Source organism: Chiloscyllium punctatum, chromosome 16, assembly GCF_047496795.1.
Source record: "Chiloscyllium punctatum isolate Juve2018m chromosome 16, sChiPun1.3, whole genome shotgun sequence".
In the NCBI taxonomy this organism is placed as follows: domain Eukaryota; kingdom Metazoa; phylum Chordata; class Chondrichthyes; order Orectolobiformes; family Hemiscylliidae; genus Chiloscyllium; species Chiloscyllium punctatum.
The window spans coordinates 5,270,923-5,294,679 of record NC_092754.1 but is presented as its reverse complement, the minus strand read 5'-3'; the positions used below and the strand labels follow the sequence as shown (position 1 = coordinate 5,294,679).

Sequence of the window (23,757 nt, the reverse complement as noted above, 5' to 3'; positions counted from 1 at the left end):
TTCATGGATATGTCTCTTTTATTGGTACAAAACAAGGTACATTATTGAAGTTGTGTTATACAGTGAAGAGATCAAAGATATTAGAAAGCAATCTGTTCACCAGCCAGTAAGGGGTTTTCTGGTGGCATGAATGTTCCAGTGCAACACGTCATGTGGCTTACTTCACGTACTATCAGTCAGCTGCTGGACCTTTTAAATCCACACTCTTTCCTCACCTTTCTCAAAACTATTGCTTTGCTGGTACACAGAGGAACCTTGACTATCTGGCAAGATCGTGGCGGTCAGCCTGGGCACAGGGTTATCCTGCATTCCATTAACCAAACAAAATATTCCCGCCCCTGTCCTTTGGATAATTGAGGCGCCTCTGTTTTACCTCTCTTGTAAAATATTTCAATTAATTCTACAAAAATGCCCTTCAAATACAACACATTTCATACACTCAGTCACTGTGAGAGGAATTTTTCTGGTGTCATTTCATTCATTTGTTACCAGTGAAGTGTCATTTGCCAATGTTGCTGCAAAATTCCTCACTGGCCTTGATTATAACATAAACTGACAGGCTACAGGATTCTGTTGAATTTGAAGAGAACTGGCTGTCAAGGATCTGTGAAATAGACTTCGCCTCCATTATTTTAAATCTGGCACCAAGAAGATCTCAAGGTGTCCAGCAACAGTGATATCAATAGGAAAAACACTACGCCTGCTGAAGTATTCTTACAGTCAGCAAATCAAAAACATGAAAATAATAAGCCTTTTGTTTTTAATATTAAAATTTCACAGATTGCGAAATAAACAACTGGGACTTACATTTATGGAAGCTAAAAGTATCATAAATATCACATTTAGTTTCTTAGAAGTTTATCTTGATGAAGAAATCTGATATCCAATATGAGTTCTTCAGGGCCATTCAGACTGTTTAGTAGTAAAAATAAACCTATTATGTGGTCAATATTGTGGAGGTGGCTATCATCAAAAGTTCTTGTAAATAATATTTACAAAGCTCTGGCTGTCTGGCTGGTAAAAGCACAGCAGAGATGAGAAGCAAAGTGCTGCATGGTCAGGCAACACTGACTGTCATTTCATCTAAACAGGTGTTTGAACAAACTTCAAACTTGATGGTCTCAAGTCCTCTTTACTTGCTAGGTGAAAATGGTTGTGTTAGAATGCAGATGCTCAGCTTACAAATGGATACTGACCAACAATAGCAAATGGGAAATCAAGTTCACACTGGTGTATCAAGCAGTGATTCAACATCAAAAATGAAGGAACTCACCCTGCACCTATTTTATGTTAGGCACTGAGCATGCTCAATAAAGTCAGTACATACGACAAGTGTAGGTTTCTTTTCCCCCCACCCATGACAGTATTTGATTTTATGGCAAGAGCTGACTGTCGGGAGGCAAGATTTGACACGCTGATAAGTTGAAAACCTATGTTTGACTGCATATGTTGCCCCAGTCTATGACAGTTATTTTTAAATCAACCAGTGCAGGTAATATCAGGGCAGGCGGTACTTGATCCCAGGCACTCTGGTTCAGATGTTGGGACACTACCATAGGTGTCACACCTTTATTTTGTTGAATATTGTCTCAATTCTTCAAGGCTCTTCACTTTGTCCATGCGTCTCTCAAATTCCTTCCTACAGTCTTGTCGCAGACACCTTATCTCCTCAACGGAACAATTTAAAGTGGAACTTAAATCCTCTTCAGTCCTTTTGAGAATTTCCTGAAGAAGGAGGCATATTAGTGAGCCCGTAAATTGACAGCGTCTTAAAATTCTAAATGTTAGATGAATCAATTAACTGCATCGATAAGGCTTGGCAGCAAGGCTGCAATTTACTGACTTTTTCTTAAAAACTGAGGACTTGATATGGAAGGGAGGCATAAAATAATTACATTACGATCCAAGTAACCTCCTCAGCCTGTATTTATCCAAGACTCAAGCTTCCACTCACTCACTCCCTGTCTAAAGTAGGGGAGGAGAGCTCTGCTCCAAAAATCAGGAAAGTACAGAAGTATGCCTGTGCTGACTCTTTGAAAGAGCTGTTCATTTTAGTCCCATATCTCAGCCTTTCCAGTACATCCCTACAAAGACAAAGGTAATAGCTGCTTTTGTGAAAACCTGGTAGCAAAAAACCCCAAAAATACAGCAATACCAAATAAATCGTTTCAGATTATTTAATAATTGGTTCTAACTGAAATCAAAAACTGGTTTCTAGACTTTAATTTGGCCACAGTTGAGATTAATATAACTTGCCAAAAATAAATCAACTATCTAAGCAAAACTTGGAAAGGTGGTGGTAAAGGTCAAAGTATGCTACTAAGGAAATTTCATGTACCTGCAGCTCCTGATTCGACAAGCTGAGCTCTGGGCTGGGCTTCTGCCTGAGAACTTCAATTGTTTGTTTATTCTGCCAGAAAGTTTCACTGGCCGTCAGATTTGAACCGTCCACTTCAACAGTTTCTTTAGCAGGTTCTGAATCTAGGGGAGATTCAAGATCTATATTTTTATAGCTGCAATGGAATCACAAGGTTTTGAATACATTAACAGAAACAATCTTCTGAGAAACAGTTTCACCCAGCAGGTCTGTACTGTGGGCTAGAATTTCTGCTCTGGATTAGTGGTGCTGGAAGAGCACAGCAGTTCAGGCAGCATCCAAGGAGCAGCGAAATCGACGTTTTGGGCAAAAGCCCTTATTCCTGATGAAGGGCTTTTGCCCGAAACGTCGATTTCGCTGCTCCTTGAACTGCTGTGCTCTTCCAGCACCACTAATCCAGAATCTGGTTTCCAGCACCTGCAGTCATTGTTTTTATCTCTAGAATTTCTGCTCAGCATCACTACAGTACATCGAGCACTTGTTTATAGTCTGATTGGCTACTGTCTTTCTGATCCCACTGTCAGCTTACATGAAGAAACATGCAGATATAAATTTCTCCTTCATAGATTTAACTTCCTTAAGCTATCCTTTGGATTCGAATAATGTCAGTCTCCAAATAAGGCCACAATTAAACTCGCTTTTACAGAACTTAAATCTCAAAATCTGCCATGGTGGAATTTGAAAGCATGTTGGATCAGTGGTGGCAGTTCCTTCACATAAGTACTGAGCACTGCCCACAGCTTTCTCAAATGCATAGATGAATTTAAGATCTCATGTCACAGAAGACTCCCAAGTATAAACCTACATCCCAAATATCCAAAGGCTGCGACCTCATGCTATATATTTAGCATTCAGCAGTAACAAAGTTTTGTCATTATATATTCAGGTGTAGGCTAAATACCTGCTCCAATTCACTGGACAATAGAATAGACAATAGGTGCAAGAGTAGGCCATTCAGCCCTTCGAGCCTGCACCGCCATTCAATATGATCATGGCTGATCATTCCTAATCAGTATCCTCTTCCTGCCTTATCTCCATAACCCTTGATTCCACTATCTTTGAGAGCTCTTCAGATAGCTAACTTAGCACTGGTCAAGCAAACTCTCACACCAGATTACATCAAATGGCAAATTATATCAAAGTTGAATAGCATTTCTCAAGAATGTGGAAAACAAACAAATTTATAATATAGATATAACTTTGGAAGAATTTGTTAGACATTCATCATAACATCAGACTAACCTTTATTTTCTATTTGAAAGGCTTTTCGGTACAGTTTTAGTATTTCCTTTGCTTCCCGTTGCTCCTCTCTGTTGTCAAGTGCACGTTGAAGGGAGTCCTGTATTGCTTCTGTTCCTTTTAAAGTTTCACCCAGCTCCTTTGCCAGCTCAGCTGATGGAACATCTATTAGTGTCTATCAAATAAAGGTACATTGAAAGCTACTGAATTTTTAAATTGACCATCTTACAATTCAGGGATAAAGGTAGAAGCAATTAGATTACAAGTTGACTTAATTCCTGTCCCATTTTTTAGTAACAAATCCTAACGTTGTCACCAAAGAAATGCCACCGTCTTCAAATGGACTTGAAGAGTTTTACAAAATAACTCCAAAAAGGAACCGGATTTTCTTGTGGATTCAACTGCTATTGGAACCAGACTAATAACTAATCTTGAGAAGGATCACAAGAGACATGTTTAAAATGTAATTAATTTTCTACACACATTTGTAAACAGAAACTCATTGATAGTGGCTTCCCAGGTGGTGTGAAGGGATTTCCCTACCTCAACAAAAACTTGAAACTGTCCAGTTAACTGTTGTGAAAATTAGAACCATAGAAACCCTACAGTATGGAAGCAGGTCATTCAGCCCATCAAGTCCACACCAACCCGCTGAAACACATCCCACTGCCTCTACCCTACTTCTGTAATCCTACGTTTCTAATGGCTAATCCATGAAACCTGCAGGTCTTTAGGCCGTGGAGGAAACTGGAGCACCCGGACGAACCCCACAACAGACACTGGGATAATGTGCAAACTCCACACAGCTGGTTGGCAGAGGCTGGTATTGAACCCGGGTCCCAGATGCTGTGACGCAGCAGTTGTTAACCACTTACCCAGCATGTTGCCCTGAGGTAATTAAAATGTTCATTACCTTGGGTAAGTAATGAGTGAGTTTGCACTTCTGACCTGGGTTAATCTAATAACTAATATGAAAGAATGATTTAATAGTTTGAGATAAGTGATTTCTAAACTTTAAGCTGTATAAAAGGCTGCATTCACTGACACAGAGGAGCATATGCATCATACTCTCTGGAGATGCTGGTGCATGCACTAGTGAACGAGGTTTAATGAAGTGCAGCTTTATCACGGCTGGCCACCAACATGAAAAAGGCTCCATCCACAATCGCTTTCAGTAACTTGACATTTTAAACTTCTTTTGTATTTTGGCTGGTTTCTTACTTTTGGATGTGAATATAACTGAACACAAAGTAAGCCCCCTGCCCTAGTCTGTTTGCTTCCCCTGATCCCCTCTGGCCCCATTCAATTCATGTTTCAAGTATGTGTTGTGAGTGCACGTGGAAAGTGCAGACTTTTGAGCATGACATAATGAGAGCCTGAAACTGCATGAAAGCGTGTTGCTGTGTAAACTAGTCCAGTGATGTTACTACTAGACCACTATCTCCCCATTTTACTGAACTTTGTACTCTGTAGCAAATCTATTGAGCAACAACCCCCTTTTGCTGTTACCTGGAGATCAGATTCAGACATTGTAATAATTCTGGCAAGATTTTGTCTCAGTTGTTTAGCGAGAACTCTCCAATCACTAGACTGCTCCGGATAATCCACAGAATCTACAGATCCAACACCATCAATATCATCATTCATTCTTGTAACCGAGTCGTTCTTGAATTCTGCATGTACAGAAGAAAGTTTTTGGTGTCATATCATTTGACAAAGTAAATGTTAAATGAGCAACATGAGAGGCAGCACTAAAAATCTACTCATGGTGGACAATAACTTTTTTTTGCTGTGGAACAGAGCGAGGTTGTAATAGTTACTACATAAAAGGAGCGTCAAAAGGAGGCTGGACAAGTCGCTGATGGCATCTTGTGGATGGTACAGATAGCTGGCAATTGTGCTTCACTGGTAGAGACACTGACTGCTTAAAATGATGGATAGGGTACAGATCAAGTGGACTGCTTTTCTTGGATGGTGTCAAACTTCTTCAGTGTTGCTAGAACTGCACTCAGGTGAGGAAATCAGAAATTAAGTTATCATAAAATTTTAGGCTGTGACCTCTCACGGCCATGATATTTCCATTTCAGTTAAATTTCTGGTCAATGTAAAACCAAGGATGTTGATTGTAGGGAACTCAGCGATGGCAATGCTAGTGAATGTCACTGGGAAGTGGTCATATTCTCTCTTCTAGGAGATGGTCATTGCCTGTACTGGTGTAAATGTTAATTAACACTTAGTATCCCAAGCCTGTATATTCAAAAAATAAAACATGCAGAAGCTGGAAATCAGAGCCAAACAGAATCCTGGAGAAACTCAGCAAGCCTAGCAGCATGTGGGGGGACAGGAACAGAATTAGTGTATGAAGTCCGATATTAATCTTCTTCAGAATTATTACACATTCTGATTAAACCTAAATATTATCCAGATAATGCTACATGCAAAGGACTTATGAATGGCACTGAATATTATGCAACCATTAGCAAACATCTCCATTTCTGACTTTCTGTCAAAGTAAAAGCCTCTGATAAAGCAGCTGAAGATGGTTGAACCATTGACACCACCCTAAATAACGCCAGCAAAATTCTGGAACTGAAATGCCAAAGGGTATTAGAAATAGTAGCCACAATCACTTCCCTCAATACTAATGTGGTAATGTCAAAGGTAGTGATATTTATATCATCTCTGAAATTCAGCTCTTTTGTCCATGTTTTGGCAACGCTTTTAAAAAGGTCTGAAACTGAGTGGCTTGGACAGAAACCAAACTCAAGCACTGATGAGCAGGTTGCTGCTGTGCAGGAGCCCTTTGATAGCATTGTTGATGACATCTTTCACCATTATGCTGATGATTGAGAATTGACTGATGAGACTACAATTGGTCAAGTTAAATTTATGCTGCTTTTTTTTCCCTCAAGTGGACAAATCATATTTGGACAATTGTCCACGTGGCCGGGTAGGTGCTAGTGTTGTAAATGCATTTGAACAGCTTGCCCACTGGTATCTCTAGTCCTACAGCCAGGATGTTAGGCAGGGCACACAGCTTTTGTTTATCTAAGTTTATGCTTTTAAGTGCTTCTAAATATTGGTTGAAAATAAATTAAACAGGCTTGGGTTTAACACTTCAGGAGGCAGCTGAAATGGATCATTCAGTTGGCACTCTGGCTGAAGATGACTCTAAATGTTTCAGGCTCTTCTTTTCCAACAATGTGTTGGGTTCTGCCATAATTGAAGATTGGGCATTTGTGAAACTTAATTCTCTAGTTAGGTGTCCACCATCATTCACGAGGAAATTTTAATTGGATCCATTCATTGTGGGTTTATTTAGCTATCTATAGCATGTTGTTTCCACATTACATCATGTAAGCAAGCCTTCATTGTAAGCTCAAGTTGCCATCTTGTTTTCAGGTATGCCTTGCTTCTGTTATGTTCTTCTACATTTTCATTAAAATAGGATTGCTCCACTGGCTTGATGATAACGGTTATATGAGAGAAATGCCTGACCAAGTTACAGATTGCAGTTCAATATGATCAATAGATTGCAGAATGGGAAAGTGGAGGTGCCAGTTTGCGACTAGTGGCAGAAATTCACCAGAAACATATGGGGTTTAATAACTTTCACAGCCTCCTTTCCACCACTTGCTGGACAATTTACACATTAACAGTGTTCACAATAAACTCACTGTTAGTCTTGCAGAAAATTCTGTGGAAAGTACAAGTCCTTTACAAATTTGAGATACTACCTGTCCATAATTAACACAATCATTCAGCTGTTCCCTAAAGAGCAACTTACCAACATTAGCAGGAGTCCATTCCTGACTGGAGTCAAGGATCATGAATTTTGTGTTTTCTGGCAGGTACTTGAAATAGTCTTCATCATCAACAACTGTTCCATCATCTTCAAGCACAACTGTAAATGTTTGTCGTGCATCACTCTTGCCCAGACATAGTTTTTCTTGCCCTGAACAAAAACAACAATAAACACAAGTTAGAGGATAGCTAAGCTTTCAGGACATTTTACTAACTAAAAACACACACTTAAGGTATTGTGGCTGTGGATATGTTCGCCGAGCTGGGAAGTTGATTTGCAGACATTTCATCCCTTGTCTAGGTGATGTCTTCAGTGCTTTGGATCCTCCTGTGTAAGTGCTGGTGCTGCTGTACTGTCTCTTCTGGAATTTATTTATGATTTGAAGATGCCAGTGTTGGACTGGGCTGTATAAAGTTAAAAATCACAACGCCAGGTTATAGTCCAACAGGTTTAATTGAAAGCATTAGCTTTCAGAGCACTGCTCCTTCATCAGGTGGTTTATTTGGTCCAGTTTCTGCTGCTTCCAGTTGTTCATTGTAGTGGCGGATATGTTGGGTCTCGGTCAATGTGCTTGTTGATGGAGTCCGTGGCTGACTGCAATGCTACGGCCACGGTGACATAAAAACCACAGACTTCCTGGCTGCACTAGAATGTACGCTCAGAACTAACCAAAGAGACACAGCAAAGAGTCAGATAAACTATTGTACTCTTACTAACAAAGAAAAGACAAATGAACAACCTCGACACCAAACAGAGAGAAGCCATAAAAACACAAAACGACAAGAACCTAATCATAGGCCGTGACCTTGACTGCTGCTACTATCAGGGTTAGGAGGGGGGGGTCAGGGCCTATCGGGGGAGGGGGTGGGTTGGGGATCAGGGCCTATCGGGGGAGAGTGTAGGGGGTCAGGGCCTATAGGGGGAGGGAGTAGGGGGTCTGGGCTTATCGGGGTCGGGTGGGGTCAGGGCCTATCAGGGGAGGGGGTGGGTTGGGGATCAGGGCCTATCGGGGGAGGGTGTAGGGGGTCTGGGCTTATCGGGGTCCGGGTCAGGGTCAGGGCCAGGGCCTATCGGGGGAGGGGGTGGGGGGTCTGGGCTTATCAGGGTCGGCTGGGGGTCAGGGTCTTTCGGGGGAGGGGGAGGGGGAGGGGGAGGGGGTTGGGGTTGGGGTGGGGATCAGGGCCTATCGGGGGAGGGGGTAGGGGGCCAGGGCCTATCAGGGGAGGGGGCGAGGGCCAGGGCCTATCAGGGTGGGGTGGGGTGGGGTGGGGTGGGCTGGGGGTCAGGGCCTATCGGGAGGGGCGAGGGGGAGGGGGTCAGGGCCTATCGGGAGGGGCGAGGGGGAGGGGGTCAGGGCCTATCAGGGGAGGGGGTGGGGTGGGGTTCAGGGCCTATCGGGGGAGGGGGTGGGGGTCAGGGCCTATCGGGGGAGGGTGGGGTGGGGTGGGGTGGGGTGGGGTGGGGGTCAGGGCCTATCGGGGAGGGGGTGGGGGAGGGGGTCAGGGCCTATCGGGGAGGGGCGAGGGGGAGGGGGTCAGTGCCTATCAGGGGAGGGGTGGGGGTCAGGGCCTATCGGGGGAGGGGGTCAGGGCCTATCGGGGGAGGGGGAGGGGGTCAGGGCCTATCGGGGGAGGGGGAGGGGGTGGGGGAGGGGGTCAGGGCCTATCGGGGGAGGGGGAGGGGGTGGGGGAGGGGGTCAGGGCCTATCGGGGGAGGGGGTGGGGTGGGGTGGGGGTCAGGGCCTATCAGGGGAGGGGGTGGGGGTGGGGTGGGGTGGGGGTCAGGGCCTATCGGGGGAGGGGGAGGGGGAGGGGGAGGGGGCCAGGGCCTATCGGGGGAGGGGGGCCAGGGCCTATCGGGGTCGGGGTGGGGGTGGGGGCCAGGGCCTATCGGGGTGGGGGTGGGGGTGGGGATCAGGGCCTATCGGGGGAGGGGGTGGGGGGCCAGGACCTATCGGTGTGGGGTCGTGGCCTATCGGGGGAGGGAGTAGGGGATCAGGGCCTATCGGGGGAGGGGGTTGGGGGCCAGGGCCTATCGGGGTGGGGGTGGGGGTGGGGTCGGGGCCTATCGGGGGAGGGGGTGGGGGTGGGGGGCCAGGGCCTATCGGGGGAGGGGGTGGGGGGCCAGGGCCTATCGGGGGAGGGGGTGGGGGGTCGGGGCCTATCGGGGGAGGGGGTGGGGGTGGGGTCGGGGCCTATCGGGGGAGGGGGTGGGGTCGGGGCCTATCGGGGAGGGGGTGGGGGTGGGGTCGGGGCCTATCGGGGGAGGGGGTGGGGGGTCGGGGCCTATCGGGGGAGGGGGTGGGGGGCCAGGGCCTATCGGGGGAGGGGGTGGGGGGCCAGGGCCTATCGGGGTGGGGGTGGGGGTGGGGGTGGGGTCGGGGCCTATCGGGGGAGGGGGAGGGGGTGGTTGTCTGGGCCTTCTGACCAGAGTTACCTTTGGCAACCAGATCTTGCAAAGACTTCACGACGATGCCAAACGTCTGAAGGCGGCTGGAGTCACAGATTTTACACAAAATCCTTCTCTTTCCGGGATCCATGGCGGTTCCTACACCTACTGCGTCAATGGTACCGAAAGACGCTGAGAAGTGATTATAAAACCACCATCCCTCACTCCCAGTTGTTGTTGTAGAGGCTGAGCCGTTATCGCGCATGCGCACCAGGCCGACTCTATTTCTGTCTGAATTAACGAGGGAGAAATATAATTATATTCACCACCCTCTGATTGCCGGAAATTTAAAACAATTGAAAGTTCAAACCAGAAAAAAATAATAAAGAGTCGGTCTTAGCGCGATCATGCCAACCCTCAGCAAAAACTACAACTCCCATAATGCACCACTTCACGTCGTTGTATCAATTTTCTATATTTTCGAATCTAAGCTGCAATTTTATATCGGATTAGGATTTTAGAAATCGATACCATAATTCTTTTAAAAAAATAATGTGTTTGTCACTGCTGTTGGTGGTCGAAGGGATCTGCGATCGATATTATCGCCTTGGGGAACGGGTGGTCGTGATGTGATCGATTGCTCGGGTCTATAAAGATGGCGTCCTTTGAGCAGGCGGAGCCGCGACAGGTGAGGGGCCTCGGGGCAGTCCAGCCCCCAATATACCCCGTCCCCTTAACCTCAGCTCCAAGATACCCCCAACCCTGTCCCCCTCACCCCCACCCGGTCCTCCTCACATACACCCAGTGCCCCCCACACCCACCCCCTCGCACATCAATTCACCCCTTTCCCCCCCTCCCCCTCCCCAGGTCACTGTGTCCCGATACACATCCCTTTTCCGCAAACTCTCCCACAACATCCCCCTGACACCCTTTCCCCTACTGTCTGTGCCCTGAGACACCCTCTCCCACACCCCACTCATCCTCACCCCATACACGAAATTCCTCCCTCTCCCGCCTCCTCCCATACCCATCTCACCTGCACCCTCACTGACCCACACACTCTCTTGCCTCACAATCCCTTTTCCCTCCCTCAACTCAATTTCTTCACCCGTCTCACCCTCGCATTCCCTTCCCCACCCACCTTGCCCACTCTCGCCCTCTCCACACTTCCTTAACCTGAACTCAACCTCAGCCCCTCCCCCTGCCCATGTCACCCTCCCTCACACCCTCATTCCTCACCACTCCTTCTCCCTCCTTTCCCTGCTCATCCACTCACCCCCTCCACCCTCTCCCCATACTCACCCTCTCCAATCCTTCTCACCCCCCACGGTGCCCTCTTCTCTTCCTCTCCCCTCTCTGTGCATATTGTCTTCCTCCACCCTTCCATGTTACCTCATCATTTCATGTGCCCCTCTTCCTCATTCCCATCATATGTGCTCTCTCTCCTCATCATCCTCTTCTGTCCCTTATCCCCATTCTCCTTCCCTCCTTCCCTTACTTTCTTCCCTCTTCTGTTCTTAATTGACACCCCTTTGCTTGTACATCCTTCCTTTCCTCTAATACCATTTGAGAATTTGATCCAAATCATTGGATTATTTTTGTTCACTATCAGAAACGTCAGTAACCTAGATACTGTAATCGCTTTTCTCTTGTAGAGATACTGTTAGATGAGTGTGCCGTCTAATATTATTAGAAAGGGGCAATCGTATTATTTTCTTTTAGTTTATTTTTGTCTATGTAGCATTTATTATGCTTCATTTCATCTCTGTCTCAGTGCTATTAGAGGATTACAAGGTATATGAATGAATTTATTAGATATGACTTTATTTGGCTTGAAATTTGTTTTTCCCAATTTGATAAATACATGAGATAAATATGAGATACCATGTAATGCTCAATATTTTTGAGAATTTACACTCAGTCTCTAATGCCCATCTTTTGATGTATGGTTTAGTTTTTAGATATTTGTTATGATGGTAATTATGAATTTATTTATATGCTTTTCATGTTTTTTCCAGCAGATTTATTATTCATTTTGCATCTCTGCTGTTTCAGTCTAGATGTGGCCATGTGTTGCTCAGTGCCTGTAGTATCTACCTAAGTTGAACAGCACTGTTGCCCAAAAACGTGTTTGCTTACTTACAAGAACAAAAAATATTGGGGAACTTGGGTAAAACTGGAGGACGTGGGGACGATTCAGCAGGTCTGATAGTTACTGACCAAGCTCTCAATTTCTAATCTTTAGTTGTGGTGAAAGGTTGTTGAACTGAGTGGAAAAAGAATCCAAGTTAATCACAGATTCTAAAATCAAAATTGCTGGAAAAGCTGAACAGGTCTGGCAGCATTTGTGGAGAGAAATCAGAGTTAACATTTTGGGTCAAGTGACCTGAGGAAGTGCCACTCGACCCGAAACGTTAACCCTGATTTCTCTCCACAAATGCTACCAGACCTGTTGAGCTTTACAGCGATTTCTATCTTTGTTTCTGATTTTTTTTAAACCAATGATGCTGCTCAACCTGTTTAACATTCTCAACATTTTCCACTTTTTTTTTATTTCCCGAGTTTGTGTGCAAGGCTAAGAGGTAAAGGTAGGGAATGTGGGATTAGTTCAGTTGTTTTAGCAGCAAGCCAGCATTGCCTTCCTGTGCTGTAGTCATTTTGTGATTGATTGTATATGTGTTAGTGTTGCAAACAATAAGTATGTTTCATCCTCTGGGTCAAATAATGATTATAATTTTCTTCGGCTCACACTTCCCAGTTTTGCAAATTAACTTGCACCATTTGATCAAATTTGCTTGTAAATAGTTTCCTGAATAATTTTTATATACTCTAAGCAGTCATTTTTACAAAGTAATCATATGCAATTCCTAAATAAAACAAAGTACTGGAGAAACTCAAAATGTCTGGAAGCATCTGTGGAGAGAGAAAAAGAGGGTCCAGTATACCTCTTTTGGACTCTTCCTCTGTCCACAGATTCTGTCAGACCCCCTGAGTTTCTCTAGCCCTTTGTGTTTTTCAGATTTCCAGCATCTGCAGTATTTTGCACTTTTGAGAAATTCCTCCTTTGGTGTTATAAACAAAGTAGAATTATTTGAGTGCTGTACTTTTTGTTGGTGTCTGTTTAGGGGAGGAGAAAATTGTATTTCGGAAAATTTGGGAATAAATTGTTCTAATCGCTTAAAATTCAGCATTCTTGCATTTGTCCTGAAGAGAACAAGACATCAGATTTTGGTAAGATGTCTCCTTTTCAGAAAGCTTCAAGATCTGTACCACCAAGCAACTGTTCAATTCAGCAAGTTATTTCAAGAAATTATGTTTTTCAATGAATTTTGCTGTTCCCTTGGTGGCCAATTGTCACCAGAATGGTGTATTTAATTCTGAAATGTGAATGTTTAAGAGGTAGTTGGCTTTCTATGTTGCTTTCTTTGTGGTATTTCATATTCGTTTTTTATTCGGGTGGTTTAGATTGAGTATGGATTTCACTCAATCCAGTCATATGTGCAACTTGAGTGATTCTGATTTATTAGTAATTTTTGATATATTCTGTGATGATACCTCTGGAGCTGTCTTGTTTTGTATACAACAGCCATAGAATCGTAAAGCATAGAAACAGGCTGTTGGGCCAAACTTGTCCGTGCTAGCCAGGTTTCCTGAGCTGAACTTGTCCCCTTTGGGCCATATCCCTCTAAACCTTTCTTATCCATGTACCTGTCCAAATGTCTTTTAAGTGTTGTAATTGTACCCACCTCTCTCACTTCCTCTGGTAACTTGTTCCATATACACACCACCCTCTGTGAGCAAAAATGTGCCCCTCAGGTACCTTTTTTAAAATTTTGCCCCTGTCACCTTAGACCTATGGACTGTAGTTTTGGACTCTCCTACTTGCACAAAAAGACCTTGACTATTCATTTTATCTATACTCATTATTTTATAAACCTCTGCAATGTCACCCCTCAGCTCCCTGTGCTTCAGTGGAAAAAAGTCCCAGCCTATTCAGCCTCTACTTATAACTCAAACCTTTTCAGTCTCAGTAACATCCTTTTAAATCTTTTTTTTTGCAATCTTTTCAGTTTAATAATATCCATCTTATAGCAGGGTGTCTCTGCCTCTTGTGCCTTGGCCTAGAAAATCCATTAGCTGCAGGGACCATCCTGCCTCTATTTTAAGCAAGATATTATTAGCCTTGATATAGATCAGTCACTGAATAAATAATCTATTTTAAAGCAGCTGTATTCCTTTTTGTTCGAAGATCTTTTTGTACATAACATGCAGTATACAAGGCATTATAAAATTAGTATGGAATCTGGGGTTGTATATAAATACATTTAAGGTAGACCTCAAAAGGTGATTCGACATGAGAAATCTACAGGAAATCAGGATGTGTGAAGGTCTTCTCTCTTTGAATATCTCGCCCTAATTTGTTACAGGAGATGAGAGGATGTTAAAGTTATCTTCCCACAGCACAATATGAATACATTCTTGTGATTTCTGCTGCACTTATTAGTAGTATATCAAGGTCTCCTTGACCTGACAGTGTGTGAATCTTTTTTGAGACCAATGAAGCTCTTAAGAAAACTTGCATTACCTGACATTATGTAGAACATACATCATTTTCAATTTCACCCATGTTGCTCCTTGTGTGAGCGCCACATTCTCAGGATAAAGAAGCTCTTACTGAATTTGTAATAGATTTTTTATTTATTTATAGCTCTGATTTATTTGTCTTCCTACATGTGGAAACATAATCTACACGAGGAGATCTCCTCTTCATCATAGGTCCCTATCATATTACCCCCACAGTCTTCTCTTCGAGTGGACAGTCCCCATCAGTTCAATCTTTCCTGCTTCATTTAAACCAATGTTCTTGTATCAGTCTTGTAGCTACTCTTTGCATCTTCTTTATGTATTCCTTTCACGTAAGGAGACCAGGATTTAGAGGAGGCTGTGTTGCACTGGTATTATCACTGGATTAGTAATCTGGTACCCTAGGCTAAAGTTCTGGTGATATAGTTTAATTCCTACCTTGATAGATGTTGATGTTTGAGATCATTCTGAAATTAAGAGCCTAATGGTGACCATGTAACCATTATCAATTATCATATAAAAAAAATCTGGTTCACTAATGTCCATAAGACATAGGAGTGGAATTAAAGCCATTTGGCACATTGATTCCACTTCACCATTCAATCATGGCTGATGGGCAATTCAATGCCACTTGCCTGCACTACCGTGCTGTACATCTCTATGACTCTATGACTGCATGACTCTCCCTGTATCCCTTAATACCGAACAAGATTAAGAATTTATCAATCTCTGCCTTGAAGACATTTAACATTCTGGCCTTCACTGCACTCCGTGGCAATGAATTCCACAAGCTCACCACTCTCTGGCTGAAGAAGTCTCTCCTTGTTTCTGTTCTAAATTGATACCCTTTAATTCCGAGGCTGTGCCCACGAGTCCTAGTATCCCTGCCTGACAGAAATAAATTCCCAGCGTCCACCCTTTCTAAGCCATGCATAATCTTGTAAGTTTCTATTAGATCTCCCCTCAACCTTCTAAACTCTAATGAATACAGTCCCAGGATCCTCCACCGTTCAGCATATGTTAGGCCTACCATTCTGGGCATCATCCGTGTGAATCTCCACTGAACACGCTCCAGTGTGCCTGTATGCCCTTCCTGAGGTGTGGAGCCCAAAACTCGACACATTCTAAGTGGGGCCTAACCAGAGCTTTATAAAGCCTCAGTAGCACGTTGCTGTTTTTACATTCTAACCCTCTTGAGTTAAATGACAACATTACATTTGCTTTCTTAACTATGGACTCAACCTGCAAGTCAACCTTTAGAGAATCCTGGACTAGCACTCCCAGATCCCTTTGTACTTTGGCTTTATGAATTTTCTCACTGTTTATAAAATAGTCCATGCCTGTATTCCTTTTTCTGAAGTGCATTTGCTCACGTTGAATTTCATCAGCCATTTCCTGGGCCACTCTCCAAAACTTCTAAATCTTTCTGCAGCCTCCCCACCTCCTCAGAACTACCTGCCTGTCTGCCTAACTTCGTATCATTGGCGAACTTTGCCAGAATGCCCCCAGTCCCTTCATCCAGATCATTAATATATAAAGTAAATAGCTGAGGTCCCTCACTGAACCCTGCGGGACACCACTTGTTACTAGCTACCATTCCGAAAAAGAACCTTTTTATCTCAACTATCAGGCTGTCTGACAGAAGGGAATCCTCAATCCATACCAGTAGTTCACTTCAAACACTGAGTCCTCAGCAGCCTCCCGTGAGGCACCTTATCAAAGGCCTTTTGAAAATCTAGGTAGGTAACGTCCACTGGGTTTCCCTTGTCTAACCTACTTGTTACCTCTTCAAAGAATTCTAACAGGATTGTCAGGCATGACCTCTCATTACTAAATCAATGCTGACTTATTCTAATCCGACCCTACACTTCCAAGAATTTAGAAATCTTATCATTAACGGTGGATTCTGGAATTTTATCTACAACCAAGGTTAGGCTAATTGGCCGATAATTTTTTCATCTTTTGTCTTGATCTTTTCTTGAACAAGGGGGTTACAACAGCGATTTTCCAATTATCTGGGACTTTCTTTGATTCCAGTGAGTTTTTAAAGATTACATCCAACGCCTCCGCTATTTCTTCAGCCACCTCCCTCAGAACTGTAGGATGTAGCCCATCGGGACCAGAATATTTATCAATTTTTAGACCTTTTAGCTTTTCTAGCACTTTTCTCTTTTGTAATGTCTACGATACTCAACTCTACCCCTTGACTCTCCTTAATTTTTGGGATATTACCCATGTCTTCCCCTGTGAAGACTGACACAATATTTATTAAGTTCTTCAGCTATTTCCTTATCTTCCATCACTAGCCTTCCTGCATCAATTTGGAGCAGGCCAATTTCTACTTTTGCCTTTTATTTATTTCTTATGTATTGGAAGAAACTTTTACTATCACCTCTAATATTACTGGCTAGCTTTCCTTCCTATTTGATCCTTCAGGGAAGGAAATCTGCAGCTCTTACCCTGTCTAGACTGCATGTGACTCCAGACCCATTGCAGCGTGGTTACCTCTTAACTGTCTTTTGGTTTGCTGTGCTCTTTTCAATCAGTTTGAGGGTCAATTTGGCATGGGCAACAAATGGCCTTGCCACCAATGCCCTCATTTCAAGCATTTTTAAAAAAAGTGGTCAATCAAAGATCCACAAAGCCTTTTGAAATATGCATTCCATTGTACAAAGAAAGTGCTTCAAAGTGTTACAATCCCCCAGAGACTGATTTCTTTAAAACAACATTCAAACTTCCAGTTAATGGCTGAAAGAATGACCAGCTTTCATTATTGAATTTGTTTGACTATAATAATACAGACCAACAGTACTGTTGACTAAACACTACTTTTGTAGGCAAATTATACTTGCATGTGAACTGGGAGGTGGGGTAGGTTATTCATCCTCTTGAACCCACTGCTGTTTTCAATAAGATCAGTGATCTCATTGCAACCTCAGCCTTCCTCTAATAACTGATTCCCGTGCTTAACAAGAATCTAGCTACTTCTGCCTTAATACTGAAGGACTCTGCTTCTACCGTCTTATAGGAAGAGAGTTCCAAAGATTTCTGACTAATGAAAAATAATGGACTAATCTGTTTTAAAAGGATGACTCCTGATACTTAAACAGTGACTCCTAGTTCTAGATTCTTTTAGAAGAGGAAACCTCCTCTCTGCATCTGCCCTGAAGTGACACCTTAGACCTTCACATCAGCTCTTGCTCTTCTAAATGTTATCTCCTGATATGATATGAAGGGATGCCTGAGACTTAATTTAATCTGCCTCCTCATTCCATTATCTTCCCTACAGTGTGGAAACAGGCCCTTCGGCCCAACAAATCCACACCGATCCTCTGAAGAATAACCCACCTAGATCAATTTCCCTCTGACTAATCCACCTAACACTATGGGTAATTTAGCACGGCCAATTCACCTGGTCTGCGTACCTTTGGATTGTGGGAGGAACCCCACGCAGACCCTGGGAGACTTTGCAAACTCCCCACAGACAATCACCTGACAGATGATGGATTTTTAAAAAAAAGTGAACAGGGTGTGAGTTGGTTGTATAAATATGGGGAGCTAGTAAGCAGTGTGTTGCAAATTAGTAAACATTTTATCTTTGACTGTATAATGCTAAACTATCACATATAAAAAGCTAGCCTGTCCAACCTTTCATCATAAGACAACCCCCTCATTGCAGGTATTAGTCTGGTAAACTTCAACACATTTATATCCTTTCTTAAATAGGATGACACGTACGATACACAGAAGTCAAAATGCAATCTCACTGGTGCCCTGTGTAATTGAAGAATTTTTTTGTGTTCAATTCCCCTTGTAATAAACAATAACATTTTGTTAGTTTTCTGAATTACTTAAAACTATAAAACAAAATGTTGCACTCTTTCCTTAAACACCCAAATAAATCAGAGCTGTACATGACACTGTCTTTTAAGTAGACCTTCAGTTTTCTTGGAACAAGTTGAAAATGATTCTTCTCAGCTTACTTCACATCTCCTTTCTCAGAACTCTTTCACAGTGAGTTTTCCCCCCAAATTATTTTCTTTTAGCACAAGCTAAGGGAATCTTCTGGCCTCATTTTTACTTATCATATACTTAATCTTTCTAATATGAATGTGAGCTCCCACCTATACTTCTGCATGGTGATTTCTACAGTTTTTGGTCTCTAACTCCTCTTTACCGCCTTAATCCTGGCAGACTAATTTATGTGAGCTTCAAGGATATCTTAGAAATTGTGCGCCTTTCAAAGCTAATTTCCACGGCAACATAAATAATATGGGCCTTGTATTTAAGTAAAAATCTTTTATCTATCTTTGAGACTCCAATTCTCTCTCATCTTGGAAGTAAATGGACATTTGAAAGTGAAGCTGTTTGCAGCCTGACGTTCTCCATACTCGTCAAGGACACTGAAGTCATTCAGGCTAGCTACAGTTTGCACAATGGCTGCTGTTAAATCCCAAGTGTAAGCACCTGACGCTTCCTTCCTAGTAAAACTAGTCTGGCATTCCCTTGCTGTGAGGCAGGTTTCAGAACAAATCAGATGAAACCCTCTTTGTGTCATTTCTGCCAAGAGATTGCCCAAAACACAACATTCTTATAAACTTTATTGGAACAAAATACTCTCTAAATCTCTGCTTGGAGCATGGTGCCATTGACCTTGATGTCTGGTGTGAGCTTGTTACCGAATTACTGAGACTGGTGACATTAATGAGTCTGGTCATTAAGCTGCATTACGCTTTATAACGCAATACCTTAACGATGAGGCAGTGAAGAGAAGAGAAGAATGCAAACCCTGCATGGGCCAAGTTCTTAAAGATCTGTGGATCAACAGTCGACCTGTCAGTCACATGAAGTCAGGCATTGAAAACCTGATCCTGGACATGTCATCATCAAATTAAGGAACAATTGTCAATGATAACTTTAACACCCCCTCTCCATTTTCCAGCACAGTGCCTTTTTAAAATAACACTATTATCCTACATTGCGACTTCTGGTGATTTGTGTACCTGTACATCAGATCCAACTCATTTATATAATTACCTCCAAAGAGGAGGTGGCTCCCTGGTCTTTCAATTTTTCACCCTTTCGCAATTAACTATGTTGAAATTAATTTGATAGTTGAATGGATAGTAAAGGTGTTCCCTGCAAAACTTGATTTTTAAAAAAAAAATTATCTTGACCTAAAATGAGCCACAGCAGAAAGAACTTTGTTCGATATGATTAGAGAGGCTGGTGTATAAATGGGAACACTGCAGCAGTAATGGGTTTATGCTGGAAGACATTGTAACTGCCCCTCGGATGCTGCCTGAACTGCTGTGCTCTTCCAGCACCACTAATCCAGAATCTGGTTTCCAGTATCTGCAGTCATTGTTTTTACCTAACTTCACCTTTGTCAAGTCTGCTGAAAATCTACACGTGCTTTTCCACAGATCAAGTCCATTATACTGTCCAGTGAGGCTGGCCTCAACTTTAAGGAATCAAGTCCATTATTACAAATTAGAGCAGTTGGGGCTGCATATAGCGCAGTGTCAAACATTGATCTTGCAGGTTGGAAGGATAATCCAATTGCAGGATTGTGTGAGCAAATTCATGTGACATAGTCATCTCATTCCTAGGGCAAAGAGCAGGGAAATGTCAGCTCTTGCAACACTGAAAACCATGTGCATCTGTGCCAGACCCCACACAATTTGTTGAGAGGGGACAAGTTTATTTTTGCTGTTAGATGTGCAGGATAGACCAAAGTCCACTGTGTTGCTGGTGATAATTTGAAACGGATAGGTTAGTTTGTGGTTTAAGGGAAAAAATTAAATGTTTTATGACAGATGAGGGAAGAGGGCTGATGATGCATTTTGGCTATTGAGAGGCAGGGTGTGGAGTTTTAACTTTTAACATCAAAGGTTTTGAAAATTGAATTGTCAGCTCGATTAAGGAAAAAGACAAACAATTATAAAGCCACGTCTTTCACATTTTGGGAATCTCAGTACTTGAATATCAAGTAATTAGTTTTGAAGTACAATCTGTAGACAGATATGACTGCTTGTATATGCATAATAAGTAAGAGGCTCAACAAAAAAGCTTCTACCTTGCAGAGTCCACTTGTTGTGGAACTGGTTAGACAGAGCTCAAGGTTTGTATCTTAACAGTGACCGTTTGGAAACCTACTTGTAATGAACCCGATTCTACAAAGCTGACAACCTGAAATTTAAAGTACCTTTTTATAAAAACGTGATATCCAATGAAACACTTAATAGTTTTCCCGCATCTTTTCACTGAATTTTAGAAGTTCATTGAAAGGCCCCTCTTCTTTGTAAATAGAAATAATTAGTGCGCACACAGTGTTTCAACTCAAAAACAAGTGACAGCCATTCTGATTTGCTTTTTAGGGCAATGCCTTGAATGATCAGAGTCAATATGTCTCATTTAAAATTTAAAGCATGATCATTAAATGTCATTTGTCATTAAACTGGTGCCACTCTCCATGGTAATGCATCTACCAATCAAGTGCCAATCAACCAGTACTCTCCTCTTACAATTGTCTTTCATTTGATATTTTTTATGAACTGTCCTGATTACAGAGCAAGACAAACCTTCGTTGAAATGTCTTTTTTTTCCAGAAATACTCAATTTTAACATCTGTTGTGCTGGCATACTTACTTGCAGTGTTTCTGTTTCTGACTGAACTTAAGTTTGAAGAAGTTTATAAGTAAACTGTAAAATTTGATTCAGTTTGCAAGACATCAGTTATGTTTCTGTTAATTGGACAATGGGGGTGGAAAAGATTTACAAACTATGGCTGTGCTTAAAAGAAACTGCAGGGTGAAAGGGTGACCTGATTGAAAGAGGGGATTAGGTAGGCGAGATATTGGATGAGGAGACTGGGATCAACTAAAAACTCAAGCCCATCCTTTTGGAGTGAAATTAGAAAAGAAACATTTCTGCACATATGTGTTAATGTTTGAAATGCTCCCTTTTCAACTAACAATTAATGTTAAATGAGTTGATTGTTGATCAAAGGATATGGAGCAATGGCAGGTGTATTAAATTGTAGAATGATTATGCTGTTTTTGAATGGTGGAACAAACTCAGTGCTAAATGCCTTCTTCCTGTTCATGTGGCTCTACATCACCCTGTTACAGGGAAAAGGATAATAATGAGTTTAAACTGTCAGTGATCAAATTCACTCAGTACAAATGGCTATATTTTCTGCTCCTGGTGCTGTTAGACTATTATGGGACTAAATCTTCAGAGTATGTATGATGCAATTTGATCCACTCACTCAATTATATTGTACTCTGTCAGCCTTGCAACTGATTTGCAAAAGGAAAAGATTTTAAACTATTTGGAGAACTGAGGATGAAAATTTTTGATAATCTGTACCAATATGTATGAATAATGAGTAAAGATGTTGCCGACAGCATTGGTGCCATGTGCAACAAGAGTGTGTTTTATGACACTGTTATGGAGATCACATTTTCCAAAGTGTATTTAAAGTATTCAGGAACAAAATCACCAACAAAGTAACTCATTTAAAACCTGCCGAGTGAGCTAAGTTGATGTTTGGCGCCACCATGTGTTGATTTCAATGAAGTGTATGTATTTTATCATTTTCAAATGCAATCACTGGAATGCTGAAACAGGGGACCAGTTAGGGAGAACCATCATTAGATTTCTGTCAGTCACATATTATTTTTGGATTGGTGTATATTTGAAAACATACTAGCATTCATTTTGTTGTTTTATCGTTGCAACAGTTTTATAAATATATATGTAACTTTCTTTGGATAACTGACATCCATCTTTTCAAAGTTAAGAGAATGCAGTCAGCATTTGCAGGCCGTTTGCCTACGTGGGTATGTTCCTTCAGAACGCTTTATGCTGTTTGCACGCTCTAGACTGATTCAAAATGACCAAAGCTGCAGAAGTATGAAGAGTGGATATAACTTCTTAAAATTGTAAGTAGGATATACAAAGTCAAAGTTTTCCATCATGCATTCATCAGGAAAAGAGTGCAAGAATTCAGATTTGGAAAAGAAACACCAATTTCTAAAATTTGTAAATGAATTATTATTACTTTTCCAATTTTGAATTCTTGTGACCTAATTCTGATGAGCGCAGGATGAAAACTTCACCTTCATGTGTCTTGCAAAGTTTGTTTTGTGAAGCCAAGCAATAATCATCTGGTCTGATTGTAGCCTCAAGTCTACATTCCTGCCCATCTCTATGAACTTTGACCCCCTTGTTAGTCAAGAATATATCAATTCTACTGGAAAAATTTTCAATGACCTGACTTTCACCATTCTCTGGGGAAGTTCCAAAAACCCATGGCACTCAGGAAAAAAAAGTTATAATTTCTGTCTTTAAATGTGAGATGTCTTTGTTTTAAATTGTGTTCCTGGTTCTAGTTTCTTCCACAAGGAAAGCAACCTTTCAGCATTCACCCTGTGATGTCACCTCAGGATCTTGTATGTTTCAATAAAATCACCTCTCATTGTTCTAAATTCCAATGCATACAGGTCAGTTGTGTCCGTCATTTCCTCATAAAATAACCACCCTGCCTCCAAATATCAATTGAGTTAACTTTCTCTGAACTGCTTCTAACATATTTATGTCCTTTTCTTAAATAAGGAGTCCAAAACTGTATGAAGTTCTCTTCAATGTGGTTTCACCAACTCCCTATTAAAGAAATGCAACCCTATTTTTGCATTCAATTTCCATTGCAATAAATGATAACATTCCATTAACTTTCCTAATCATTTGCTCTACCTGCGTTCTAAACTTTTGTGATTCATGTACCAAGACACCCAGATCCCTCTTAACTTCTGAGTTCTGTAATCTCTATACAACTGCAATAAATTTCTTTGTTCTTCCTTTCAAAGTGGACAACTTCAAGCTTAACTCTGATCTGCCAATTTTTACCTGCTCACTTACCCTACCTCACTTCTCCCTTTGCAGACTTCTTATGTCCTCTTCACAATTTACTTTCCTACCTATCTTTGTATCATTACTAAATTTAGCAATTATATATTTGATCTCTTAATCCAAGCTATTAATATGCATTGTAAATAGTTGAGACCCTGTCACTGATTCCAGTGATACACTATTGTTACATCTTGCCAACTGAAAATAACCCATTTGTACCTGCTATGTCCTGTTAGCTAACCAATCCTTTATCTGAAGAGAGAACATTTCCAGGACTATGGGAAAAGGTTGGGTGAATGCAAGTGGACGAATTGTTGATACAGTGCACTGGCATGGGAAGATTTTCTCAGTCAAGTTGTTACAGCAAGTTGGCTTGTAATATGTTGTTTAGAAGCAGTTGCAGTTTTGGGAGTCAACTATTCTGAAATTACTTGTGATTGTAGCACTG

General features: G+C 42.0%; 2 protein-coding genes across 4 annotated transcripts in view; one reads left to right on the top strand and one right to left on the bottom strand.

The window, feature by feature from the left end:
• Nucleotides 1-739: 739 nt before the first annotated feature.
• On the bottom strand, nt 740-10,089 carry dffa (DNA fragmentation factor, alpha polypeptide). The gene is made up of 6 exons (XM_072586071.1): nt 9,858-10,089; nt 7,404-7,571; nt 5,126-5,289; nt 3,620-3,791; nt 2,339-2,481; nt 740-1,725 (listed from the first exon to the last, which is right to left on the bottom strand). The coding sequence occupies exons 1-6, from the start codon at nt 10,072-10,074 to the stop codon at nt 1,570-1,572; spliced, it is 1,020 nt and encodes a 339-aa protein (XP_072442172.1). The 5' UTR covers nt 10,075-10,089; the 3' UTR covers nt 740-1,569.
• Nucleotides 10,090-10,372: 283 nt separating this feature from the next.
• pex14 (peroxisomal biogenesis factor 14) overlaps nt 10,373-23,757 on the top strand; it is a 234,945-nt gene continuing 221,560 nt past the window's right edge. Inside the window, exon 1 of one of the 3 annotated variants that reach the window (XM_072586070.1) lies at nt 10,373-10,497. In XM_072586070.1, the coding sequence (XP_072442171.1) occupies nt 10,465-10,497 (33 nt within the window). In that variant the 5' untranslated portion in view covers nt 10,373-10,464. The remainder of the gene's footprint in view (nt 10,498-23,757) is intronic. The other 2 variants (XM_072586069.1, XM_072586068.1) reach the window with 2 other exon arrangements.